Raw genomic sequence first — 15,986 nt, 5'->3', positions numbered from 1 at the left:
CTGCTAATGAGTTATTTTACCTCTGGCAAGTAACAGTGATATCCACCTAGACAAAAGACAACAGTATAGAGTATTGCTCTGAATACATTATCCTTACAGTACAGATACCTTCTCCTGCAAGTTTCTTTTTATCAAATCTCATTTTTAAAGAGGAGAAGGAACCTTTTTGTCTCACTGAAGATAAGCCCCTCCTTACCTTAATTTAGGCAATTTTGAAATTCTTTCCTATGGGTGCCTGGGTGATTCAGTTGGTTAAGTGTTTGCCTTCAGCTCAGGTTGTGATCCCAGGATCCTGGGATCGAGTCCCGCATCGGGCTCCCTGCTCCACGGGGAGCCTGCTTCTCCCTCTGCCTTGCCTCCCTCTCTCTCTATCTCTCTCTGTCTCTTATGAATAAATAAATAAAATCCTAAAAAAAAAAGAAAATTATTCTTTCCTAGATGAAACATTGGTTTCCTATTAAAGCATTGCAGGGCGCCTGGGTGGCTCAGTTGGTTAAGCAACTGCCTTCGGCTCAGGTCATGATCCTGGAGTCCCTGGATCGAGTCCCGCATCGGGCTCCCTGCTCGGCAGGGAGTCTGCTTCTCCCTCTGACCCTCCTCCCTCTCATGTGCTCTCTCTCATTCTCTCTCTCTCAAATAAATAAATAAAATCTTTAAAAAAAAAAAAAAGCATTGCAAAAGAAAAATCTATATATTGAAGGATAAGGAAAATTTCTATGGCCATTTGAATAAAATGTCCTGGTGAGACCAAAAAAGACTTCACCAAAGATTACAAGCAAAAGAAAAGTCTGTTCTCAGCAGTGAAGGGATCAATACTAAATGAGAAAACACACATATACATGCACAGAATTCTTTGGAAAAATATGATGGACTGAACTGAATGTCAGGCTAACTTAGACTGTTGGAAACTAGAAAATTATGGGGAGAAAGTAAAAGACTGTTCAGTATAGTAAGGGCCTTTAGACCTAGGTCTGAAGTCCCAGGATTCAGTGCAGCAAGCCTAACAAGGGAAGCTTGGCTCCTGCAGGCCATAAGGTTCTTCATCTAACTGCCAGATTGTTGAGAAGTTTTTCAATTTGTGTTTACTTTATGAGAAACTGCCAAATGGTGTTTCTAAAATTAAGTAGAACTCCCCAATGAAATAGAAAATCAAAAGTTGTCATTGGTGGACAGAGAATATAAGAATATCGTAAAAATATATCTGATTTACTTTACACTGAGCTTATTTTCTTAGGGCCAGTGAAGAAGTGACATTTGATGCTCAAACCACATTGACAGTTTCTGAATAATGAGATTAGTACATTTAACCCAGAATTATCCCAACAACCCTTAAATATAATATTTTCTTACCCTTTGGCCAAGATAAAGCTCTTATAGAATTCTTCTTCTTCTTCTTTTTTTTTTTTTTTTTTAATGGTGGAGGCATCAGAAAAACAGTGTTTGGCCCATGACCAATATTCACTTCCCTCCACCAAAGACAGAGATTCTACAGAATCCTCAGTAAAAGAGGTACCCAATGAGAGGAAGTCAGTGTGGGGTAAGAGAAAGCACATGGGCTTTTTTTTTTTTTAAAGATTTTATTTATTTATTTGACAGAGAGAGACACAGCAAGAGAGGGAACACAAGCAGGGGGAGTGGGAGAGGGAGAAGCAGGCTTCCCGCGGAGCAGGGAGCCCGATGCGGGGCTCGATCCCAGGACCCTGGGATCATGACCTGAGCTGAAGGCAGACGCTTAACGACTGAGCCACCCAGGTGCCCCGAAAGCACATGGGCTTTAAAGTCTAATAAACTCAGGTTCAAGTCCCAGACCTTCCGTTAACTAGCATGTCCTCGATATCTCTGAACTTGAATTATTAATCTGTAAAAATTAAATGTGATGATATAAGAAAAATGCTTAAGCATTTTTGGCTTAGTAGAAAAACCTCATAGATGTTAATCTCCATCCTTCCTTCTCTTACCCCCCTCTCAGTGAGTATGGCTCATACCCCTTTTGGGGGGGGGGGTATCTTTAGGTTGTCATTTTGAGCATAAGCAGTTACACTGATATATAGTAAGTAATAATATCAGAAGAAATAAAGATGAGCTAGTCATAGAAATAACTGAGTCTCACACTGAAGTGCCTTTTTGCACTCATATATGTCCTTTCTTGTGTTTCCAGAATTGGTGTCACATTTTGCTACTGCCTGTTTCTAAAATGGTCACCACTTTTCTCTTTTATATTGTTCTTTCTGTTCTTCTATAAACCATGAAACCACAGCTTGTTACAGTTTTTTGTAAAATCAGAGTCTCTGGGGTCTGAATGACCCTTAAGGTGAACAGAACATCACTCTGATCCCTTGATCACTTACATAGTAGATACGCAAATATCAGATAAGCAAGTGATTAAATAAATGACACTAATTTTGGTATCTTAGATTTTATTTTTTCTTAATTCTCAACTATATTCTTTAAAGATGCAATTTGTGGATAAAGTACTTCTAATTAAACGAAAGATTGCCAAATACACATGCATAGTGTTTTATTTGAAATACCTGATGAAAAAGAGTACAAGTTTCTCGAAAAGAAAGGATTATGAAAATTTGTGATGATGGAGAAACCTGACATTACCCAGAAATGTATTTCTCATATTCTCTCTGTAGTGTATAAAAGAAAAAAGAAAGTTGTGTTTTTGTTGGATTTATTGAGTTAATTTTAAAATGTGGCCAATTTGAACACACAAGTTACATTTTCTCTGCCTGAGGGCACTGCTAATATTACAGTAGATAGATACAGGCCTGAATCCTCAAAAACAAAGAAAATGGGAAGAAAAGGAAAGCAAATATGTTTTAATCTGGAAAGCAGATAGCTGAAAGACAGTTACCTGAAAGCTAAAACCTAAATTAACAGGAAGAAAAATGTCAGGAGAAAATTTGTGCCACAGAACTCCAGAAGGCACAAGAATTAGAGGCACCAGGTTTCGCAGAAGATGAGGATGAAAGTGGGGCTGGAAAGAGGGTAATTGGTTGGCAGTCTAAATAAGAGGCAGTTTATGGGGAGTGGCTCAGTCGTTAAGCATCTGCCTTCAGTTCAAGTCATGATCCCAGGGTCCTGGGATCAAGCCCTGCATTGGGCTTTCTGCTCAGCGGGAAGCCTGCTTCTCCCTCTCCCATTCCCCCTGCTTGTATTCCCTCTCTCTCTCTCTCTCTGTGTCAAATAAATAAATAAATAAATCTTAAAAATAAATAACTAAGGGCACCTGGGTGGCTCAGTCGTTAAGCATCTGCCTTCGGCTCAGGTCATGATCCCAGGGTCCTGGGATCGAGCCCCTCATTGGGCTCCCTGCTCGGCAGGAAGCCTGCTTCTCCCTCTCCCACTCCCCCTGCTTGTGTTCCTGCTCTTGCTGTGTCTCTCTCTGTCAAATAAATAAATAAAATCTTTCAAATAAATAAATAAGAGGCAGTTTAGCTGCCCTGAATTTCATCTGCCATATGTAGAGCCAAGAGCCTCCTCCCCGCAACTGTGGCAGAAGACAAGAGTTTGAACCAAAGTTACTACAGGCATGGGGATACCATCTACAGGCACAAAAAGTCATACAAAAACAAAATGATTTAGGAAAAATCTATTCCTTAAATAATGAGCCACTCAGCCTCCTTCTTCTATGAATCTCTGCAAAAATGGGCAGCCCATCTTATATACTCCAGGCCTGGAAGATACAGGATTTCATTCTTATGAAACCAACTCTCCTGGGAGAACAGACATATAAATACTAATATTTGGGATTCCTCACTGGGAAAGCTAGGTCTCTGTTTAGTCACCCAAATTGAAGCCCTTCACACAGAGTTTGTATCCAGCTTATGATTGGATCAAGATTGTGATACACTAATCTGTATGTATCAGTCTTGAGTATGAGCAGAAAGCCCCACATGACCACATATTTAAGGAAAGCTTACAATCTAAAGTACAGAGAAAGAACTCAAAGGAGACAGAGACCATGTAGGAAACAAAATAAAATCTTAAAAAAGTATAATTTCATAGAGATGAGAAATATTGTATCCATAAAACAAGAAACTATAAAAACAAAACATATAGGGAGCCAAAAAGAGCTCCTGAAACTAGGGCGCCTGGGTGGCTCAGTCAGTTAAGTGTCCAACTCTTGGTTTCGGCTCAGGGTGGTAGGAGTGAGCCCCCCGTGGGGCTCCGTGCTCAGTGCAGAGTCTGCTTGAGATTCTCTCTCTCCCTCTCCCTCTGACCCTCTCCCACACATGCTGCTCTTTCTCTTTCTCTCAAATGAATAAATAAATCTTTAAAAAAAAAAAAAAAAAGAGCTCCTGAAAATTAGAAATATCACAGATGAAAAACCTCGTAGAAGGACTGGAAAATAAAGTTAAGGAAATCACCTAAGAAGTAGGACAAAAAACAAAGAGATGAAAGGCAGGAGAAAACAAAATATAAGAAAATTACACGCTCAGTTCAGGACCAAAGTCCAACAGAGAAAATGAATGGGAGGAAATTAGCAAAGAAATAATGCAAGAAATTTCCCCATAAGTGAAACGTGGTTTTCTGATTAAAAAGACCACTGAGTTTTTACACCAAAAAAAAAAAAAAAAAAAGTGACCTATACCAAGACACAGGAAATCAGGAATAAGAAGTTCCTAAAAGTTCCCAGAAAGGAACAGGCCATGTACAAAAATATTAAGAATTAGATTGGACCTTTTAACAGTGCTTGAAGTTGGAAACAGGGGAGCAGTCTTTCAAAACTCCAAAGAAAAAGTAGTTCCAACTAAGAATTCTCTATTCAGCCAAACTATCAATCAAGTATAAGGATGAAAGAAAGATATTTACAGACACACGGGTCTCAAAATTTTTCTTTCTCATGCACCCTTTCTTTTTATTATTATTATTATGTTAAGTTAACCACCATACAGTACATCATTAGTTTTTGATGATTCATTAGTTGCGTATAACACCCAGTGCTGCACCCTTTCTAAGGAAGTTGTTGGAATATATTCCTCAACAAAATGAGAGAATGAGAAGAAAAAGAAGACGTGGAATCCAAGAAATAAAGGGAATCTAACCCAGGAAGGGGTGGGAGGAATTCTTAAGATGAAGATGAAGGACAATCTCAAAATGAGAGTCCTGTAGTGGGCTTACAGAGCAAGCAGGCCAGATTAGTGCAGGGGTGTGGTAGGTTTCAGGGAGAATGTCTCCACTGAGGAGGCTAAAAAGAACCAACAATCCCTGATGTGTTTGAACTTGAGAGGAAATTCCACTTTAACCGGAAAGGGTGACAATGAATTAATGACAGATAAATAGGAAATTCAGCATACAAAAAAAGTTACCTGACTAAAACCAAAAATTTGTATAAGAAAGTAAATATAATCATCATATGCTAAATAACTTAACTATAAATAATATATGTATAGTCATAATGGAACTAACAAAACCATGTAGTTAATAGTACTGTGGACCAAATGTTCTGCTTCTCTCCCTCTTTCCAAGTACGTAGTAGGATGACATTTCTTGGCTCCCTGGTGGTTGGGTTGGACTATGTGATTACTTCCAGCCAGTAAGGTGTGAGCAAAATGGTGTCACTTTCAAGTAATGCATTTAATGTTGATGCAGGACCTTACAGAGATCTTTTTTCTTCGCTGCCACTGTGACCTGTAGTGCTCTGTACTGTCTGATACACTGGTCACTATTAAAATAAAACTAACTGAAATTTAAAAAATCGGTCCCTGTGTCACATTAACCACATTTCCAGTGCTCAAAAGCCACATGTGACTAGTGCAGATATAGAACAGTGTAGACTGAAACACTTTGATTATCTTAGAAAGTTCTTTTGGTCTTTGTTGCTATAAATGGTGGTTGCTTTGTCACCTGGGCTCCAAAGTAAGGACAACAGGGATGCAGAGCAGAGCCTCAGGCAGCCTGACATGGACATGTCATGTGAATGAAAAATTAAGCTTTCTTGTTTGAAGCCACTGACATTTTTGACGAGTGTTTCATTGCAGCATAACCTGCTCATTCCAACCTATGCAGAAATCCTAGGTTCGAACTCCATTCGTCATATACCACCTTCTGTATTGGGACAGGCTAGGTTACGCTAGTCACAACCTGAAGAGGTTTGTGTGACTGTTTTATAACTGCTATAGAGTTTCAAAGGGAACTTTCACCAGTTAACTGGAGCACACACTGCAGAAATATTCTACTCTAATTACTTGGGCTTCAGAATGGCTCAGTGGTCAGAGATAACTTATGGTCAACAGTCTTAAACAGGCCGTTCTCAGAAAAGTGATTTTCATGGAATGTCTACATGAACAACAACAAAAGGAATGGAAGGAACATTTGCTTGTGTTTATAAAGATCCTCTTTTTAAATCCAAGTGGTCATTTATTCCTCTATCTTCTGATAGAACTGGTGCAGGTATAGAGTGAGGATAAGCAAAGGCTGATTGTTACTAAGTGCATTTGTCAAGTGTAATAGTTCGCCAGGTGTTTTCCCCTTCTTCCTATTATTTGAACTTTATAGTAGTCCCAGCAGGTAGGCAGCTATAGAAACTATATCTCAGAAATGTAAAATTATTAAAGTCATGTAATCCGCTAGAAGAAAAACTGGATCTTGAATATAGTACCATCTGATTCCAAGTCCAGACCTCCTTTCTTCCCATCCTTAGCCTATTGTCTCTGCCCCTTTCTTGGTAGTAAGGCCTTCAGGAGGCAGCCCCTCCTCTTCCTGGGAAGAGTAAGCCTTTAAGTAGCCAGCATCACAGAACAAGGGCACAGAGCTCCCAGCATGGTAATTATGTATTTAACCCTTGTACTTCTGAAGTCATCCTTCTCTATGAGAGCTGATGTTCATACGCAGTAGTATTTACTCCTGGCAATAATAGAATCATAGTAAGAGTAGCAGTGTAGTAGCAGATAACACGTCTGTGGGGCTTACCTGTGTGCCAGACATCGTTCTCAGAATTTACACAGGTTGATTTACTGCTGCAATTACAAACCCAGGTTCTAACTCCTAGTCCCAACTTTTAACCATGTTACTTCCTGTAAACTATACACAAAGATAGCCAAATATGATCCTATGTATTAGGAAAAACTGTTTTGCCATTTTGTGATAAGAAATACAAATTTCATTTTAATAGAGAAATTTAGATTAGATATTTTTAGCATTCACTTTAACAAGAAAACAGTGCTGCTGTCAGTTTACCACTTGGTTCATTTTCTGGGCTCATACAAATTTTTAATATAATTTATTCAATTGAATAAATAATATTTATTGAGTACTTACTAGATGCCTAGGCATGAGCTAAGCATTTTATGTGGATTAGCTCACTTAATCCTCACAAGAACCCTAAGATACAGGCACTGTCGTTGTCCCTGTTTTATAAAGGAGAAAATGAAGCTTGGAAGTAGTAACCTGCCCAAGGTCACTCAACTAGCAAGGACAAAGCTGAGACTTGAACTCAGCAGCCGAACTTCAGAACCAACACCTAAACATTTAGCTAGCCACCTCTACAATTTCAAAATTACTTAGGATTCCAGAAAGTTTCCAAATTATCTCTGTCCATTTCTGGTGGTTTTACTGAAATACAATTACTATATTTTTTTCTATCTAGGTTTATGTTCCTGATGAAAATAATGCTATTTTGGGAAGAAATACAAATAAGCAAGTTTTTGAAGGTTTGACAGCTGGACTTCTCAAAGTCAGTGCTGTGGTTTTTAGCTGCCTGATTGCCAATCGACCAGATGGAAACAGCCGGCCAGCTACACCAAAAATATCGACACAGGAAATGAAAAACAAACCCTCACAAGGTGATGCTTTTAACACTCGAGTTCAGGACCTCATCAGGTAAAATTGCTAGATTTCTTCAAACTTTCTTCTTCTTTAAAAAAATATTATATTAAAATTATTTAAATCTCAGGGCCCATGTGATGGCATTGGTTCTCACAACACCATCCATAAATTCTTGGTGGAAAATATACTACGTTTTGTACAACAAGAGAAGAAAAGTCCTACTAATGAAAAGCAATACAGTTAGAGCTCATCTGTCATTCTTGATATTTAGATATTTGATGTTAGAATATATAGTGTCCAAGCTTTTATAACTTTCTTTCTGTCAACTATTTCCCAACTCAAGAATTTCTGAGAATTCCCCTATTTCAGGTCATCTCTGGTTTTAATTTTGGTTCAGACTTAAAACAGTAATAGCTACCATTTATGGAGCATTCATTATGTATATGGTATGGTAATAGAGGCTTTGCAGCTCTATAGGTATAGGATTTCTAATTCAGACTTTGTAGGTGGGGAAGTTGCTCAGAGAGGTTAAGTGCTTTGCCTAAGTTTATGTAATAAATAAATTAAAAGTACGTTGGAGATTTGAGATCAAAACTCAGGTCTAGCTGGACTCCCAAAACCTGTGTGCTTTCCACTACACAAATGTAGTGATTTCTGACACCTGTTCAAGGTCAACCTTGTTCACTCCTAAAGGTCACCTTTTCTCCAGGGAAATTTACTCCTATTCTGACATCTGAACTCTTTTTCCCTCATGAATCTTGAATCAGGTAGGACATTTAATTTCCCAACAGGATTCCATTTAGTGTTAATCAGTTACTTACCCCACCTATCAATAACTTTTCTGTGATCAGGACTGATCTCTGGCTTCCAAAATCCATGCAGTTTGTTGCTCTGAAGCTTATGGTAGGTTAATAGGAGAAAAGAGAATGTCCTCTTCTGCATTTGCCTCAAAAGAGTTCATAAATTTCCTCTGGTTTTTCTAGTGCTTTCTTGAGAACAGTCGTTTCATTTGATATCTTTCTTACCCTTGATTACTTTGTTCACTTTTCCCTTCCATCTGCCTGCCCTTTTTCCCCAAGCATATTTATTGCTAGAGAGTACTAGGCCCCTTGGGTTCACAACCATTTATCTTAAAGCACTTGACTTTTACCCTCCCTGACCTTTCTCTCAGTTGCTTGATCCCATTCAATTTCCCCATCTCCTTAGGTCACTGTAGAACCTAGCCCTCTCTGCTTGCTGATACATGCCATTCTGTTCGAGCATTCTCCCTTGGGCTACCGTGTGATGCAGCAACCTGCATTCTTGTCCATACCTTGGCTGTGATGAGGTGGAAGGACCAGCCAAAGGCTTCAGTGTAATCCTAATGGGCTTTCCAGGAGAAAGTACATACATTTTCACATATATTATTATAGTTACTAGATCCTTCATAAAGGAGGAAGGTATTGGGGGAAAAAATAACTGGTAATCTGCCAAACCAAATTTCTTGTAACTTAAAAAGGATGATGGATAATCACAGTCCTTTAGAATGAAACTCTGCTGCTCTTTCTCTGACTTGAACCACTTTGGGTGAAGGTTGTTTTCTTATACATAATGCATTGTTAGTTGGCTTCATGATGGCTATGTATAGAACCACAAACTGTAGTTTAGATCTGCCTAATGAAGCAAACAGAACATGTCTAATTATTTCCATGCTTGCTTTCTCACCTCCTCAGATATACTGACAAGAGATCTCACCCCACTCCCCACCATAACCTGGGAATTTGTTGTCAGTTTCTATCTGTAGAGTTGTAAAGCTGGGCAGAGAGAGTTCCAACAGTCTTTGGTGCTGTTCTCTGGCCTGCGGTCCGGAAGTGGAGCTGGAGCGGAGCACACTGACATGTGTCTCCTCCTTCTCCTCATCTGGCATAAAAGAGTCAAGAGGATTTTTAACAAAGATGGTAATACCAGTCCTTATTATTTTACATGGTTCGGTCAAGTGTCTAGATCTAAGGGATTCTCAGAAATATTTATCAGTTCCTGCAAAGGTCACCTGTAGCAGTTTGTGCCAGACACCATACAAGGTCCTGGGATACAAAAACAAAAAGACCTTTAACAGAATATCTAAATATTATCATTTGGCTGTCAAAAATCAGAACTTTTTTCTATAAAGTGAAAATATTGGCAGTTACAGTGTTTAGCACAGTTCTATGAAAGCAGTATTGTTTGTAGGATAGAAGCAGATTGCAATTTGAAAAAACACTTATTTGAAATTTGCTCAGGAAATGGACCAACCCTGAAGCTCCACAATTCTATTTTTTCCAACTTTCTTGAGACATGGTTGACATATAACAATGTATAAGTTTAAGGTGTACCATGTGATGATTTGATACAGATATACTGCAAATAATTACCACAATAAGGTTAGTTAACACCTCCATCACCTCCCGTGATTACCTTTTATGTATGTGTGGTGAAACATTTAAAAGCTACTCTCTTAGCAACTTTCAAGTACATGACACAGTATTGTTAACTATAGTCACCATGCTGTAAATTGCATCCCCAAAAGGTATTCATCTTTTTTTTTTTTAAAGATTTTATTTATTTATTTCAGAGAGAGAGAATGAGAGAGAGCACATGAGAGGGGGAGGGGCAGAGGGAGAAGCAGACTCTCTGCCAAGCAGGGAGCCCGATGCGGGACTCGATCCTGGGACTCCAGGATCATGACCTGAGCCGAAGGCAGTTGCTTAACCAACTGAGCCACCCAGGCACCCCAAAACGTATTCATCTTACAAATGGAAGTTTCTACCCTTGTACCCTTGACTAACATCTCATTTCCCCTAGCCCCTAGGCCTTCTATTCTTTATTTCTAGAAGTTCAGCTTTTTTAGATTCTACATCTAAGACACATCATACAGTATATGTCTTTTACCATCTAACTTATTTTACTTAGCATAATGTCTTCAAGGTCCATCAATGTTGTTGCAAATGGCAGGATTTCCTTCCTTTTTTGGATAATATTCCATTATACGCACACAAAGACACACACACATGCCATATTTTCTTTATCCATTCATCCATTGATAGACCATTGATAGACACTTAGAATTGTTTCCATGTGTTGGCTATTCTCAATAATGCTGCAGTGAACATGGGAGTGCAGATATTTCTTTGAGATGGTGATTCATTTCCCTCAGATATATACATAGAAGTGGAATTGATGGATCATATAGTAGTTCTGTTCTCCGTACTATTTTCCACAGTGGCCATACAAATGTACATTTCCACTAAAAGTGTACAAGGGTCCACTTTTCTTGACATCCTTGCCAAAATTATCTCTTGTCTTTTTGATAATAACCATTCCTAGAAGTACAACATGGTAGCTTATTGTAGTTTTGATTTGCATTTCCCTGATGATCAGTGATGTTGAGCATCTCTTCCTGTACCTGTTGGCCATCTGTATGTTCTTTGGAAAAATGTCTATTCAGGTCCTTTGCCCACTTTTCAATCAGATTATTTGTGTTTTTACTATTGAGTTGTAGGAGTTCCTTATGTATGTTGGATATTAACCCCTTATCTGACATATAGTTTGCAGATATTTTCTCCCATTCAATAGGTTGCCGTTTCATTTTGTTGATTGTTTCTTCTGCTGTGCAGAAACTTTGAAGTTTGATGTAGTCCCACTTCTTTATTTTTCCTTCTGTTGCTTTTGCTTTTGGTATCATATGCAAAAAAGAATTGCCAAGTCCACTGAAAGGAGTTTTTCCCCTGTGTTTCCTTCTAGGAGTTAAATGGTTTCAGGTCTTAACATTTGTCAAGTTCATTTTTGTGAGTGGTGTAAGATAGAGCTCCCATTTCATTCTTCTGCAAGTGGTTATCCAGTTTTCCCAGCACCATTTATTGAAGAGACTATCCTTTCCCCATTGAGTATTCTTGGCTCCCTTGTCAAATATTTGTGGACTGTAGATGCATGGGTTTATTTCTGGGTTCTCAGTTCTGTTCCATTGGTCTATGTGTCTGTCTTTATGCTGGTACCATACTATTTTGGTTACTAGAGCTTTGTATTATAGTTTGAAATCAGGAGGTGATGCCTCCATCTTTGTTCTTCTACAGGGTTGCTTGGGCTCTTTGAAGTCTTTTGCTGAAGCACAATTCTTTTCATCATATCCAATTAGAAATTTATATTTATCTCTCAAAACAGAAAAATCAAACTGTACAACCAAAAGGCAAATAAATAAGTCCAAGTCACTGATACCAGTCTTTGGAATCGAAAGTTATCAAATGTAAGGCATCTATTCAAGAAGTTATAAAACTGTACTTTAGCATTTTGCTAGCCAACAAACCCTAGCCACATGTCAGGAGGTAGCATAGGCATGTCAGGCTCCACAAGTTTAAAACTGAACGCATAATCTTTCCACCGAGAGGAACCCCTTTTCCTGTGTCCTCTGTCCTTATCGGTGGCACCAATATCCCATTCAGTTACTTAAGCCAGCAATCTGAGCATTGTCAGACTCCTCTCAGAGACTCCTTTATCAAACCAATATTCAAGCCAGTCTTTACTACTTATTGATTCTGCCTTGTCACTCTCTCCGATTTATCACCTACACTCTACTGCTGTGTCTTTAAGTGTCCAGGTTCTCTTGCAATAACAGATGGCTTGGCTGTTTCTCTCTCATTTCTCCTTTTCAAAATAACTTCTTTTTCCTAATTACAGAAGTAATGTGTGCTCAATGAGAAAAACAATTTGGAAAACACAGAAGAGAACAATGGGTATTTTTGTAAACACACAAAAATTACCTTGAATCCTTCCACCCAAAGATAATCACTGGGTTGCCTTTGGTGTACAACATGTGGTTATTTTATCAAAAAAAAAAAAAAAAACCTGTAATACTTGTACATATTACTTATCATGTTTTTATTTATTTTTCTAAATCAATAGGAACTTGCAAATTACTTTTTACTGGCTTTCCAAGTATTTCATTATGTAGCAATGATTTGCTTCAAGTAACCTTTTATTACTCATGTAGGTTTATTCTAGTTTTTTTACTACAGATACCACTATGAAGAACATCTTTGTATGCTCATCTTTCCCTGCAAATGATTGTTTTCTTAAAATAAATGCTAACAAGTAGAATCTCTAGGTCAAAAGAATATGCATTAAGGGTTTTTGTCCATATTGCCAAATTGACCTACCCAAAGATTACCTATGAGTAATCATAGGTTTACACAATATTATACAGCATCATTCTTTTGAGCCTTCATATATTAAGAACACTAGGCACGTTACAGAGGGACAACTGTGTGAAGAGGCAGCAAAAGGGCAGCCATCTGAAAACCAAAGAGAGTCCTCAGAGGAGTTCAATATTGTCAGCCCCTTGACCTTGGACTTTAAGCCTTCAGAACTTTGCTGAGATATGGACGGAATGCACTAAAATATTACCAACCATCCTGTACTAAAGTGGAAGCACAGTGCCACAGATGATGCTTCTGCTTGTTTGGAGCAGTGCTAATTCCTTGGGGTAGGTCTCTGTTTATAAGATCTTAGTTCTCTAGTATAGAGCTGATTGTGTCATTGACCAGATGGCAACATAGGTTCTTGCCAACTCCAGTCCCCCTCACAAGAAGACCAACTAACAACTATACATAGATAAGACGCTACTGTGAAAATACCAGAAATTGAGGGTGGATGAGGCTGAAGTACCCTCCCTGAACCTCAGAGACCGAGAAGAACTGCATTAGAAGGGTAAAAGGAAGAGCTAACACTCTGAGCACATTACCCCTCCCCCAGACTGGCACAGTGCTACACTGAGAGGGTCCTGCTAAGCCTGTAGTTTCTCCAGTGCAAAAAGAGAGCCCAAAGTAAACATACAGCTCCCCCGGGGTTGTAGGACACTCCCTAGGAGGCCCACTTGGGTTTTGCCTCATGAGGATCACTGGGAAGTCTGCAGGATCACTAGGGGAATCTGCAGGGCTCAACCACACAGGGCTGGGGTGGCAGGAGGTCGGGGGGGAGGGGGCGGGGATACTCACAGCAATCAGCTCTCAAATCCTGGTGGACTGCATTCCTGAGCAGAAATCTCAGCATTTCTGCCCATTCACAGAGCTGAACCAATAGTCCCATCTGGGCAAGGAGCTTGGTTGGCCGTTCGGCCTGATTTGGTTCCTCAGTCACCAGGTTGTACTGGCTGTAGAGCCTGTTCTAATAGTCCCACCCAGGCGGGGAAGCAAACTGACATCCCTGCCCAGCTGCTCAGCATTACCTCGGGTCTTGACCAGCCAAAGAACCCAAGCAGCCATGAAGCCCATCCTACAGCTATGCTCAGACAGGTAGTCAACCCAGCATCTCTGCCCAACTGTTGACCATAGTTTCTTGCCCCACACATAACCAGGAAGCCTGAACAATGACCCTGGGAAACCTCAAAGCATAGCCTATAGCCCCATCCAACTATGAGATATAGCTGGGAGCCCCTGACCACCAGAGAACCCAGCGGACAAACTTGTCCAACACCAGAGTACAGCCAGCAGCCTACCTGAAGTCCAGCCTGCAGCCCCACCCAACATCAAGGCACAGCCTTTCAAAATATGGAAAGAAAAAAATGTCAACCAAGAATGCTGTACCTGGTGATGCTGTCCTTCAGAAATAAAGAAGAAATAAAGATTTTCCCAAACAAACAAAAGCTGAAGAAGTTCACCACCATTAGACCTGCCTTACAAGAAATGCTAAAGGGCATTCTTCAAGCTGAAACAAAAGGAGGATAACAACAAAAACACATGGACGTGTAATACTCACTGGAAATAGCAAACATATAGGCAAAGTCTAAATGTCTGATACTGTAATGGTGGTGCACAATTCACTTACAATCCTAGTTTAAAGGTTAAAAATCAAATGTATTAAAAGTAACCATAACTACAGTAATTTGCTATGGTTATTGGATACACACTATAAAAAATATAAATTGTAGCATCAATAACCCAAAATGTGAGCAGAGGAGAAGTAAAAGCATAAAGTTTCTATATACTGTCAAACTTATCTGCTTAAAGTGGGATGTAATAAATATATTTTATTTAAGCCTCTTGGTATCCACAAAGGAAAACCTGTAGTACATACACAAAAGATTATTATAAAGGAGTCAAATCACACCACCGCAGAGTCATCAGATCACAAAGGCAGACTGCAAGAAAAGAAGCAAGGAATAAGGAAAGTACAAAACAATCAGAAAACAACAAAATAGCAATAGCGAGTCCTTACTAATTGATAATTACTTTAGGTGTAATGGGATTAAATTCTCTAATCAAAGCACATAGAGTGGCTGAATGGATGAAATAACAAGATCCAACAATATGCTTCCTACAAGAGACTCATTTTAGCATTAAGGACATACAAAGTGAAGGGATGGAAAGAGATACTTCAAGGAAATGGTAACTAAGAGAAAGCAGGGATAGCTATATTTATATCAAACAAAATGGATTTTAAGCTAAAAATAGTCAAAAGAGACAAAGAAGGTCATTGTATATTGATAAAGGGGTCAGTCTACTAAGAAGATATAACAGTGATAAATATTTATGTACCCAACTCTGGAGCACCTAAATATATAAAACAAATACTAATAGAACTAAAGGAAATAAACAATAATATGATAATAGTTATTGACTTTAATACCCCATTCCCAACAATCGACAGATGTACCAGACAGAGAATCAATAAGGAAACAGCAGATTTAAATGCTGTAGGCCAAAAGGACCTAATATATTTGGAACATTTATCCAACAGCAGCAGAATATATATTCTTCTCAAGTGCACATGGAACATTTTCTTGGATAGATCATATATTAGGCCACAAAACAAGTCTCAACAAATTTAAGAATATAGAAATTTTATCAAATATCTTTTCCTACCACAATGGTATGAAACTAGAAAACAATAATGGGAGGAAAGCTGAAAAATTTACGTATACATGGAAATTAAACAGCACAGTCCTGAACAATCAATGGATCAAAGAAGAAATTTTTTTAAATGTTTTTAAGACAAATGAAAATGGAAGCATTTTCTGAGATGCCAAACCTTATGGGACACAGCAAAAGCAGCTCTAAAATGGAATTTTATATCGATAGATACATATATCAAGAAGCAACAGTGATCTCAAATAAACAACCTAATTTTACATCTCAAGGAACTAGAAAAAGAACAACCTAAGCCCTAAGATAGTAGAAGGAAGGAAATAATAAAGATTAAAG

The 15,986-nt window shown here is 38.7% G+C and overlaps 1 protein-coding gene across 8 annotated transcripts in view; it reads left to right on the top strand.

The window, feature by feature from the left end:
- The window catches only part of SCAPER (S-phase cyclin A associated protein in the ER), a 539,097-nt gene that overhangs the window by 444,577 nt on the left and 78,534 nt on the right, over window positions 1-15,986 (top strand). For all 8 annotated transcript variants that reach the window (XM_064570081.1, XM_064570083.1, XM_064570082.1 and 5 more), the window contains one exon: window positions 7,598-7,830. In XM_064570081.1, the coding sequence (XP_064426151.1) occupies window positions 7,598-7,830 (233 nt within the window). The remainder of the gene's footprint in view (window positions 1-7,597; window positions 7,831-15,986) is intronic.

Source organism: Mirounga angustirostris, unplaced genomic scaffold, assembly GCF_029215605.1.
Source record: "Mirounga angustirostris isolate CCGP_5_RB_7025 unplaced genomic scaffold, mMirAng1.0.hap1 SCAF_9, whole genome shotgun sequence".
Classification (NCBI taxonomy): domain Eukaryota; kingdom Metazoa; phylum Chordata; class Mammalia; order Carnivora; family Phocidae; genus Mirounga; species Mirounga angustirostris.
Note: the sequence above shows the minus strand (reverse complement) of the source record. Positions and strands in the feature narration are given on the sequence as shown.